The 12,499-nt window shown below is 49.2% G+C and overlaps 1 protein-coding gene across 1 annotated transcript; it reads left to right on the forward strand.

The window, feature by feature from the left end:
- Positions 1-1,229: 1,229 nt before the first annotated feature.
- Positions 1,230-11,546, forward strand: HOGA1 (4-hydroxy-2-oxoglutarate aldolase 1). The gene is made up of 7 exons (XM_066621895.1): positions 1,230-1,507; positions 6,674-6,802; positions 6,983-7,110; positions 8,476-8,610; positions 9,606-9,702; positions 10,022-10,155; positions 11,273-11,546. Exons 1-7 carry the CDS (start codon positions 1,267-1,269, stop codon positions 11,420-11,422), a joined length of 1,014 nt encoding a protein of 337 aa, XP_066477992.1. The 5' UTR covers positions 1,230-1,266; the 3' UTR covers positions 11,423-11,546.
- Positions 11,547-12,499: the final 953 nt, after the last annotated feature.

The following is a 12,499-nucleotide window of genomic DNA, read 5'->3' on the forward strand; positions in this document are numbered from 1 at the left end:
CATGTCTCCAGTACCACCAGCTTATGAATATTTTAGTAAATAGAAAGTCAATGCAGTTTAGCAAAGGGAGATAAGAAATGTCTCTGTTATTCAACACACAGAAGTGTTAACATGCCCTGCAGTCAGCCACTCTTATTTATTAATTATCAAATTTATATACTGTTTTTCCCCAGGTAACAAAATCTGGTGCCCGGGGCAGTTTACAATACAAAAACAATACATAATAAAAGCACTAAGACACAAAACCTAAAACAGCAACCATAGACATGTTTTTATGGCTGCTGCTTTGTTTCATAAAGCAGCAGCCACAAAAATATAAAATCTTCAGATAATAAAATTCCAGCACCCCCCCCCCCAATATCCTCACCTATCAAAAGCTATTTGAAATTTCAAAAAAAGTCTTCAAGCCCCATTGAAAAGTGTCCAGGGAGGGGGCTGACTGCAATTTGCCAGGAAGGGAATAGCACATTTGGGACCACCATTGAGAAGGCCTTTCCTCTCACTACCACCCCCTTCCCTCAGTTAAGGGTGGAACACAAAAAGGGCCCCTTTTTGAAGATCTTAGGGGATGAACTGATCTATGTGGGAGAAAGCAGTTAATCAGATACTGTACTCTGGCTCCAAGCCCTTAACACTGCAACACTTTCTCAGGAGCATATTTACTCAGAGGTAAGTCTCACTGTGTTCAGTGTGATATACTTTCAGGTAAGTGTGTATAGCAGTGGTTCTCACACATTTAGCACCGGGACCCACTTTTCAGAATAAGAATCTGTCAGGACCCACCAGAAGTGATGTCATGACCAGAAGTGACATCATCAAGCAGGAAAATTTTTCACAATCCTAGGCTGCAATCCTACCCACACTTACCCAGGAGCAAATCCCATTTACTATCATTGTTAAAAGAACATACATAGTAGTCTGTTCAAAGTACAGGTCTGTAACATTTCCCCAAATGCAGTCCCAGATCATGGTAGCATCAAGTCTAATATATTAAAAATAAAAGACACATTGAAATGAATGGGGACCCACCTGAAATTGGCTCACGACCCACCTACTGGGTCCCAACCCACAGTTTGAGAAACACTGATACTGTCGCTGGAGGGCGCAGGAGAGCGTGTCTATATGCCGGCAGGCTAGTTAAAGAGGGGAGGGGCTGCCCCGGTGCTGCCCGAGCAGAGGGCGGTCTTCCTTTCTCCACCCCCAGCTCAGACCTCCGCGCTTCTGAGCAGCCGCCGCCGCCGCCGCCACCGGGCGGTTCTCAGGATCATGGTCGCCCCGAGGTTCCTGCTCCCTTTCTGGCTGAGGCGCCTTCGCGGGCGCCCGGGGGCGATGGGCACGGGGGGCGCTGCGAGGAGGTTCGGCGCTGCTGCGCCTGCTGGAGCGAGTCGAGGGCTGGACCTTCGGGGCATCTACCCGCCCCTCGTCACCCCCTTCACCGTCCACGGCGAAGTGGCTTACCCGCAGCTGGAGGACAACCTGCGCCTCTACGCCCAGATTCCCTTCCGAGGTAGGGCTGGTGACTGGAGCGCCGGGCACAGGGCGGGAGAGTTGTGGGGACCCGGAAATTTCCTGAGATCCTACGTTTTCCTGTCTCACCCAGACTCGCTGCTCACATGGGATGCTGGAAGCGCTACCATGGGTGTGTGCCTGCCATATACACCAGACCCAAGAATGCATACTCTTCACACTCCTTAACACAGTGTCCAGTCTGGGAGGAAACCGGCCTGCTACAGTAGCTCTTTGGCTTGTGGACGGGCTTGCCATGAAGGAGTGTACAGGAGCTCAGGGCACAGCTGTGGGGCTGCAGAATTTGGTCCACACAGCACACTTTCCATTCTAGTGTGAGCCTAAATACGATGATGCTAATTTTCCTGCAGTGTTTTTCTTTATCTAAGATTTTAGAGCAGTGGTTCTCAAAGTTTTAGCACCAGGACCCACTTTTTAGAATGAGAATCTGTCAGGACCCACCAGAAGAGATGTCAGGACTAGACCAGAAGTGACATCACCAAGCAGGAGAATTTTTAACATTTAGGTTATAAACCTACCCACACTAACCCAGGAGTAAATCCCATTTACTATCATTGTTAAAAGCATATACATAGTGCTTTGTTAAAAGTAAAGATCTGTAACATTTTCCCAAATGTAGTCACATACCATAGTAGCATCAAGTCTAATATATTAAAAATAAAATATTGAAATGTATGGGGACCCATCTGAATTAGTTTGCCACCCACCTAGTGTGTCCCGACCCACAGTTTGAGAAACCTTGTTTTAGAGAGTCATAGGAGTATGTTTGGTTTTCTGTATTACTGTATCTAGCTGGCTACACTGTGAGGGCAGGCAGGCAGACCTGGGCTCCACATCAGGGAAACCAGGTAGACTTGAGTTCCAAAGACTATTCTGGCTGCTGCCATCCTGCCCTGCCTTGCCCCCTCCCCACCCCCATTCTGCCCATACCCACCCCCACCCCGTTCTTTTCCCCTCCTCCTTTGGGAAGGGGCCCAAAAGAAACTTTGTACCCCTGATAAAATTCCTCTCAGAGGCCCTAGTCATGCCTCTGCCGGAGGTCCCCTGCAAGCGAGGTCGCTCTAAAAGAGCCCCATGCCTTTAGGAGCAACTGTTAAAGGGGCTCCCAACAGGTAGCTTGTCTCACTAGCCCTTTGAATTTCTCCCTGTAATGTAGGTGTTCAAGTCACAGAGTCTCTAGCAGGAACAAGGGACATGGGTGAGCAAGCAACAAGTTTTCCAACACAGGCAAGCAAGGAATTCACAGGTCAACTAGATGGGGACAGTGGGTGGGGGAATACACGTTCCATAGTGGAATATTCTGCAGAGTTAGCACTGTATCTTCTCCAACAGCAGTTGAAAAACCTTGTTCCGTTTGATCAGTTCTTGCAGCTGGACTCTTTCTAGACCAGGGGTGCTCAATAGGTGAATCGCGATCTACCGGTAGATCACGAGGCAAAATGAGTAGATCGCGGAGTGCCGACCCCCCCTTCAGGTGCCTCTGGGAGGAAACGCCGGGAGTAAGGCCCATTGTACTCAATGGGGCTTACTCCCAGGTAAGTGTGGCTAGGATTGCAGCCTCACAGCCTAATCCTAGGCATGTCCACTCAGGAGTAAGTCCTGTTATACTCAGTGGGGCTCAAGGTACACCAACATACATTGTACACATAAATGTTATATGTTATGATGGCGCGAACATTGTAAAAAAAACTCTGGTAGATCTCTGGGCCTTGCTGGGTTTCAAAGTAGCTCTCGAGCCAAAAAAGTGTGAGCACCCCTGTTCTAGACAATAGGAAGGGGCTGCACAGCTGAGCCAGCAACCACACACTTGCCTTCAAAGACACACATGGGTGCCTGCCTGGACTTTGGTCCCAGTGTGCAGCTTTGCAAGAGACAATTCAGAGGAGGAGCTTGCATTTGGCATTTCTTCAGTACCTCAAGCTCTGAACAATATTTTCCTAGCCTACAAACAACCTCCATGTTGAGATGGAGGCTCCTCACCACTACAGTGCATGTGCAGGACTGGCCAAAGAAGAACTCCTGGCTCCTGAGGTGGCACGCCAAGTGCTGCCCCCCTTGCCTGGTGGTGTGCCAACCTCTGCTACTCCTGTTCAGGGCCTCTGAGAGGAATTTTATCAGGGGGTACAAAGTTGCTTTAGGGCCTCTTCCCAAAGGTGGGGAGGGCAAAACTGGGGAGAGGGTGGTGACAGCTGGAATAGTCTTTGGAGTTCAGGTCTACAGGACTTCCAGATGCAGAGCCCAGGTCTATCTGCCCATGTGGCATCAGTAGCTTGATACAATATTATGGAAAACCAAACACACTCCTAAGTCTCTCTAAAATCTTAAATATATAAAATCATTGCAAAAATATTAGCATCATTGTACTTGGTTCACACTAGAATGGAAAGCATCCTGTGCTTACCAAAACTTGCTTCTGCAGCAGCTAAGGACCTTGAGCTCCTATACATTCCTTCTGGTAAGCAGATCCACAAGCAAAGAGCTACTGTAGCAGGCCGGTTTCCTCTCAGACCTGACACTGTGTTAACAAGTGTCAAGTATTTATTCCTTGGCCAGGTGCATATGGCTTGCCCACAGTAGTGCCCCCAGCATCCCATGTGGGTGGCAAGTCTGGGTGAGATAGGAAAATGTAAGATCCCAGGAAATCTCTGGGCCCCTTTTGAAATCTGAGGTGCTAACAGCTCAGATTGACCTGAGAGGTTGACCACAATGGCAGGTGTATGGAAAAACACATGGCTCTGGATATGTTACACTTGCAGTTAATGATCACCTCCAGGCAAGGTGTTGATAAACAGAAAATAATCAGGAACATGAAGAGAGATCCCCAGCAGGACACCAGAGTGCTGCAGAGGACTCAGGGAGGACTTGGGCTTGCCACATCTGTGACATGCTAGGATTTAAAGAGCTAAAGTTGGCCCAGAAAACCAAAGCAAAGGTGTCCAATATGCTTTGTGACACAAGGACAAAAACTGGCCATTGTGCAAACAGCCTTCCATTCAGTGGACCCCACAGGCCTCGCATCCAAGTACATGGAGGAAACCACAACGGAACACATTTCCATGCGCAAGAGAGCGTTTTGTGCATGCATGCCCACTAGGCCCCGTGAAGCAGGTACCCAAAGTGACCTGGTGCCAACCCTGTTGGGATGCCAATGCAGAGAAGGCCCTGTCTGCCAGCAAACATCCAGACGGGGGAAATGATTATGTTACGCCTGGCATTGATTTTGCTGCAGTGGCTGTTACTGATCAGTTGTTATTTCCTCTGCAATTTAAGGGTGGATATCTTAATGCTGCAACTGCTAAGATACTTTTTCATGCATCACAATCCAAACATGATTTAAAATGACAGAAGGCTGTCATAGCCTGCTGCCTCCCTGGGGCAGGGCTGGCCCACCCACGAGGCCAACTGAAACTGTCGCCTCAGGCAGCAGGTTGGTGGGGAATGCTCATCTCTGCCCACTTGCCTCCACTGCTCCTCCTTCGCCTTCCACACTCTGGGGGGGGGGGGGAAGGATGGCGGGATGACCGAGCCATGCCAGTGGCTGAACCGCCTCCCAGCCCAAGCAAGAGCTGCGCTGGTGCCTGCTTCGCTGGGGAGACGCGAGGGTGACCTTCTCCCGCGGGGGGGGGGGGGGGGCTGAGCTCGGGGAGCAGGCGTGGTCCCTGCCCGAGTGCTGCCGCCTGCAGGGGCTGCCCCTTCTCCCTCCTTCCCTCTGCGGGCCGCCAGCGCCAGCCCCGGAACTGGGGCACACCGGGGAGCAAAAGGGGCAGCGCGTGCGCCTCGGGGCCCCGGAGCTCGGCGGCCCTTGCCCGGGAGACCGCTGGGCGTGCCCGCAGCCTCCCCGGGCGGCGCCGGCCGCGAGCCGCGCTCGCGCCACGCTCTTGCCTGGCCCGCCCCCGGGAGCGCCCGCGCGCTCCGTCTGGGCGCCCACCAGGCGGCACCGGCTCCCCGGCGGAGGCGAACTCATGGCCGAGCCACGGTCCGCATCCCCGCCGCGGACACACCCGCTGCGCCAACGCGCCGCCCCGAAGGCGGGCTGCTCCGGCCGCCTCTTAGCTCCGTGGCCGCGTCACGGGGTTCTCCCGGCGCTCCAGCCCCGCCCCGCCCCTCCAGGTGCGCGACCTGCGCTCCCCCTGCCCGGGCCCTTCGCAGCGCTCCTTCAGGTGGGCTGCGCCCGTGACGCAGGCAGACGGGAGAGGAGGGGGAGGCGCTCCTTTGCCCCCCACCACCAGGGTGCGTCCCCACCTAGACCCCTTTCCCCGTCCTGACCCACCTCTGGCTGGGTGACTCTCCTCCTCCTAGGAGCCTCCTGGAGAGAGGGAGACAAGAGGTCTCCCCAGGCAGGACTGGTCCGACCTGTGCCTGCTGGTGTAAGTGAACAGCAGTCCCCAAGGAGCTGTCCCTGCCTGCAGCAGTCCAGCAGGGCACCTGGGGCTCTGCACTCCTCACCCCTTTGCAGCCTGTCAGGTGCCTCCAGTTCCCAAAATGATGGCACCTGGGCAGAAAGGGAGAGAGTCTGCCAGTCATCTAGCCAGCACCTCTGTCTTTGAAAGACATCTGGGCCATCAGGTGCCATCCCCACCACCTCCTGTGGCAAGGAGTTCCACAGACCAATCAGAGGCAGGCAACCACTGTCTAGACTTCCCATTCAGCACCCCTATCTGTCCAACCCACTTTAAAAGGCATCTAGTCTACTGGATTAAACCCAGGAGTTTCTGCATTCAGAACAGATGAACTACTACTAACTATCCCCACCACTCCAAGTTAAGGTGCATAAGTAGGGTGAATCCATAGACAGAAATGTCATCAGGTCTTACTAGACCCTAGAGTGGCCTGCCCAGTGGGCACAGGACTGGGTCCTGAAAAAGTATCTGTGGGACAGGGCACAAGCTGTCAGCCTGTGCAGCAGTGTGTGCATGCATATATGTTGGAGCAGTAGAGGAGCAGCAAGGCAAAGGCAATTGTTTGCAGGAGCCTTCTGATCTCCCAGAAGTGTTATGTTTTGATTGTGTGTGTATTTTAATTTTTGTTTTTCTGGCCGTCTATGGTTGTACAGTGCTTTGAAGACTTTTTGTTGAGAACCAACACATTGATGCTTGAAATGAATACACGCAGAGCATTCTGGCTTGTACTGCTCTCTGTTTTGCAGGTTTTGTGGTGCAGGGTTCCAATGGGGAAGCCCCTTACTTGACACAGCAAGAGCGTCTGGAAGTGGTGAGATGTGTGCGCCAAAATATACCCAAGGAAAAGCTGCTGCTTGCCGGGAGTGGATGTGAATGTGAGCATTGTGGAGACTGGGCCAGAGGGCACACCTTACCTGAAGGAACAATCCTGTGGGCCCCTTTGATTCCCCCCTCCTCATCTCAAAGAGCCTGTAATTTGACCCCATAGACTTCCTAAACCCTAACCCTATTGGATTCCTTGTAATTTAATCCCAAGTATAACCTTGTTCACCCAGCAACTAAGGGTACCATTGAGCTGACAGCACAGATGGCTGACAAAGGTGCTGATATTGCCCTTGTGGTGACTCCTTGCTACTTCCGGGGAAGCATGACCAGTGCTGCCTTGATCCATCATTATACACAGGTGAGGAATGGGGATGGACTAGTCAGAGTCACAGAAAGCCGGAGCATTTTTGAAGGGAAAGGATAGGGTTTTGCTAAGAAAGAGTACTAGGAAGGCACTAGTTCTAAACATTATGTATTTATTACAGATTTTGTGTGTGTACACATGCATTTCAAAGTAGAAAGGTGGCTAGTAAATGCATCTAATTCTGAGTCCAAGGGCGGTTTCTGCTCAACACCTGGAGTTTACTTGTTATGCAAGTCCACTCAGAAGTATTGTGTTCAGTGGACCTTCCTTCCAGGAAAGTATATATACCAGTGGTTCTCACACATTTAGCACCAGGACCCATTTTGTAGAATGAAAATGTGTCAGGGCCCACCGGAAGTGATGTCATGAGCTGAAGTGGCATCATCAAGCAGGAAAATTTTTCGCAATCCTACCCACACTTATCCAGGAGTAAATCCCATTGACTATCATTGTTAAAAGAATATACATAGCAGCTTGTTAAAAGTACAGGTCTGTAATATTTCCCCAATTGCAGTCACATACCATGGTAGCATCAAGTCCAATATATTAAAAATAAAATATTGAAATGAATGGGGACCCACCTGAAATTGGCTCACGACCCACCTACTGGGTCCCAACCCACAGTTTGAGAAACACCAATGTATAGGATTGCAGCATTAGGGCTTTACCACAGGCATCAGTGCTCATTTGGCTTAAGACAGCTTATCTCAGCCAAAGAATGCAAATTGGACAGAGAGCTGAATTTGAGGAAACTGGAATATGGTAATGGGAAACAGTGTATCTGACCTCTAACTACTTTGCACTTCTTGTGCTGCATTCTTTGAAGAATAAATGCATGACAGTCCCCAAAGCAGGTCTGTCCTGACCCAGAGAAAAGGATGGTTGCTTATGCAACAGCTTCAGAACTGCAGCTCCTTGTTTGACTCCTTGTGTGGACATCACCCCTGCTGCTTCAGGACCTCTGCCTACGACCTGCTTCAACTGCCCTTCCTGTGTTAGACACTTTCCCAGCCTCCCTGGAACATTGGGAAATTTAGCCAAGCCACTCAAGGGTTGCTGAAAATTGACATCATGGTGGCCCAGATTGGCTGAGATCACTTGAGGAAGAAGAGAAAAGCAGGTATAGGGAGGGGGAAAGGCATAGGCAATAAGTGCAACAACAAGTACAGTGGTCACACAGGATCTTCTACTGGAAGGGAATGGCTGGGGTCTACATGCTTATTACAGTATGTGGATCTCAATTTGATGGGGCTTGCTAAAGAGTGACTTGATGAGGGGGCTCTCATTGCATGCATGCAGAGTACTGGTGGTTTTCCTCTGTGCCCACATGCAATCACTGTGCTGCTTTGTATCTCCCAGGTGGCTGAAGCATCTCCAATACCTGTGATCCTCTACAGTGTCCCTGCCAACACAGCTCTGGAGCTGCCCGATGATGTGGTGCTCACCCTAGCACAGCATCCCAACATTGTGGGGATCAAGGATAGCGGTGGCAATGTGAGTGAGAAGTGGGAGCCAGTTGCTGAGCCAAAATGATGCTGCCAGCAGGTTACAACTGCAATGGTGACAAGGCTTTACATGTAAAGATCCTCAGTAGAGGAAATGGGTGTGTGCATTTGCATGTTCCCTTTCAGAAAGCAGCTCATGCCAACTTTTTTTGTAATGTTTTTCACTTGTAGTGTTTTGCTTGTGTGATATCCCAACAAATCCATTTGTTGGAGATGTGTGACGGGAAGCTGGCTGTGACCTTTGCTCAACTTAGACCTTCAGCTGTGGGCCTATAGTGAGTGCCCTTACTGGGAGAAAGGTGGGGCAGAAATTCCAAACATATAAATAGTGACATTTTTAAAAAAAATTGTTATACATTACCCAGTACTTCCTTTTGGGAAGTTGAGTACATTTTACATGGGGCTGTTAGGTAGTTTCTTTACATGTAAAGTTACTCATCCACAAGCTCGCCAGGCTGAGCATGAACTATGTCCATCGTTAGAAAAGGGCATCATGTGCTCTTAGACCACTCTCCCAGTAAATTTGTGGTTGGTCTATTTTTCCCTTCCTTCTTCCTTGATACTAGTGTAGGCATTATAAGCAGAGTATTATAGGTGAGGTGAAGCAAAATACATCCTAGAGAACTCATCTATGGGGCTCACATGCTTCTTCTGGGGTCAGGATCTGTCTGGTGGAGTACAGGGGAAAACTGCAACTGTACAAAGTAAGCTTTGTACAAAAACAGGGGCATGAAGGGGGTAATGTTGAACCAGTGTTTCTAAGTCTGCACATTTACCCAAGAGTAAGTCCCATTAAAGTCATTGGGACCTACTTCTGAGTAGGCATGCATAGGATTGGGTTATAAGTTACCAGTCCTTTTGCTCTTGGAGCATGTCCTTTTATTTAGTTCCCTGACTGAGCTCCTAAGTTCACTGCCAGAGATAATCCCTGGTAACATTGCCCAGTGCTATTCCCCATTCACCTGACATCCCATCTCTTACCAGATCACCCGGATTGGACTGCTAGTCCACAAGACTCAGCATGAAGACTTCCAAGTGCTGGCAGGATCTGCTGGTTTTCTGCTGGCCAGCTATATTGTAGGTAGGTAATAGTAGGCACTCACCTCATAAGGGGCTGTTCTGCAGAAGGTGGGTGGATGGGATATAGTGAAGAGGTATAGAGAAGCGTATGTGTTGTAACATTGTTAAAGATGTCAGAATATTTTCAGACTTGATCCCTATACTGTTCCTTGAACAGAAAAGCCCCCAAATTGCAGCTGAAGTATCAGAAGGGACCACAATATTTGGTCCACTCCACTGGTAAAGAGGAAGAACTATGAGAAAGCATATTGTACTGATAATGCAGCATCGGTAGTGCAAGTACATATGTTTCATTGGCTGAGTGCTTTTCTTTGCTCCAGGTGTCACTGGAGGGATCTGTGCACTTGCTAATGTGCTTGGCGCTCCTCTCTGTCAGCTTGAGCATCTGTGTCATACTGGAAAATGGGATGAAGCTCGGGAATTGCAACATCGACTTATTGAGCCAAACATTGCAGTAAGTTTGGGGGGGGGGGAAGTGGGTTGCTTGAAGTTGAAATATCACCTTTTGCCAAACAACTGGGAGGAAAAGCTGGACTGGAAAGTGGACATGGCCACTCCAGGTTTCAGTCGTTGCACAGGGTCTGCAGAGCAAGGACTGAGGCCCTCCCCTCCCCTTGACAGTTCTCCCTTATACAAGAAGTTGTATGTTCACTCACCTGTACCAGGTCAGTGGCATGGTGAGGCAATTGTGTCTATTGCCTAGAGGTAACCCACCTCCATTTAGCAGCCCTGTACAATATTCCTTCTGACTCTGTATATGAGCTTCAATGTCTGGAGTCATTCATATTTTCCATTTCAATTTTTGAGGCTCATAATGCAATGTTTAGGACGTATGCCATGAACTGGTTTTCTGTCACAAATCCTGTGGCTTGTTCATAATGTGATTTTCTAGCTTGTGGGGGAAAATATTGTGTGCGTTCACTTAATTTCTGTTTTAATATTTACCATAAAAATTCTTAGAATTCTAGTGCTAAAGACTTCTAATGTCCTCGTACCATTCCCATAAGAGGGGAGCATGGCTCAGTCCCATAGAGTCTGCACCCAAGGTTCAGTCCCTGGCACCTCTATTTAAAGGATCTTGGGCAGCAGCACTAGGAAATAAATCTGCTGAAGACCCTGGAAGGTAGCTATCAGTCAAAGCAGAGCAACAGATAGGTGGACTGGTTGCCTCGTTTAGGATACTTATATAATTGTTCTAGCAGTAGTACTATAGTTACTAATTTGTGGACTTTATATCATCTAGGAAACGACCAGCCACTTATTCAGAGTCATGTAGATTATTAACATTAAAGGCTCAAGTTTAACGTGCAACAACATTTTTACTTGAGTTTAGCAAGGACCAAATGGGAGCCATGGGGTTCTAGTACCCACCCTCTTGACATTCCATGGCCACAGATACTTCCTAGACAGAGCAAGCCCTACTGAATTCTTCAGTTCCTTCCAAAGTGTTCAAAACTGAATTCTTCAGTTCCTTCCTAGGATGGAGCAGTGCTTGCATGAAAGGGGCTTCATACATACTTATTCTGTATTGTTGGCAGTACAGTAGTTTTCACATCCTTTCTGTTCCACAGGTGACTCGCAAATTTGGGATCCCAGGCCTCAAGCAGGCCATGGGGTGGTTTGGTTATAATGGAGGAGCCTGCCGTGCTCCCTTGCTCCCATTAAGCGAGGCACAAGTGGTGGAGCTCCGCAAGGATTTCAGCTCCAATGGCTGGCTCTGAAGGACAAAGCAGTTCGCACAACGGCTACCAGGAACCTTGAGATGACTTATTGATCGGCTGCTACCTTGTTAGGCATTAGCTTACGCAAATTTCTTGCAACTCAGTAAAGTACACCTCATTCAACTGACAGTGTATTTGTTGACATGTATGGAAATCTGTTCATTACGCTAGCAGTGAAACAAGAGAAATAATGCAGAATAGACCTTCAGCTGGGAAATGCCACTGTTCATGGCAGGTTCTCATGGCACTCCTTTGCCCTATATTGGCTTTGTCTGTATGTCCAATGTTCTCCAGTGGGCTCTCCATGTCCGTCTTAGTCCTAACAATGTCTGAGATTGAATTGTCCCTAATTCTTGTGGCCAACTGAGCCAAAACCACTACTTGTATTATCACCTCCTCCTGTAGTAATCAATTCCTCAAACACCAGTAGTTGTAGTTGGCAACCTTCAGTCTCGAAAGACTATGGTATCGCGCTCTGAAAGGTGGTTCTGGAACAGCGTCTAGTGTGGCTGAAAAGGCCGATTTGGGAGTGACAATCCCTTCCACACTGGGAGCAAGTGCAGTCTGTCCCTGGCCTGTCTCCCTGGCTATGGGCCTTCCTTCTTTGCCTCTTAGCCTCAGACTGTTGGCCAAGTGTCTCTTCAAACTGAGAAAGGCCATGTTGCACAGCCTGCCTCCAAGCGGGCCGCTCAGAGGCCAGGGTTTCCCACTAGTTGAGGTCCACTCCTAAGGCCTTCAGATCCCTCTTGCAGATGTCCTTGTATCGCAGCTGTGGTCTATCCGTAGGGCGCTTTCCTTGTACGAGTTCTCCATAGAGGACCAAACACCAGTATTTCAACAGTATGTAATAATCCTATGCAGCCAACACATGCTTCCTTCTTCTGCCTTAATGCCCATCTCTGCCCTGGGATAGTGAGACCAGCATCTAACCAAACACATCTTTCTCCTTCCAAACAGATCACACCAATATTGAGAAAGTGGGATGGGCTTCCCATGTCCCAGATCCCAAACACATCTTTCCCCTTCCAAACAGATCACACCAATATTGAGAAAGTGGGATGGGCTCAACAACAGCAT

Source organism: Tiliqua scincoides, chromosome 3 (assembly GCF_035046505.1).
Source record: "Tiliqua scincoides isolate rTilSci1 chromosome 3, rTilSci1.hap2, whole genome shotgun sequence".
In the NCBI taxonomy this organism is placed as follows: domain Eukaryota; kingdom Metazoa; phylum Chordata; class Lepidosauria; order Squamata; family Scincidae; genus Tiliqua; species Tiliqua scincoides.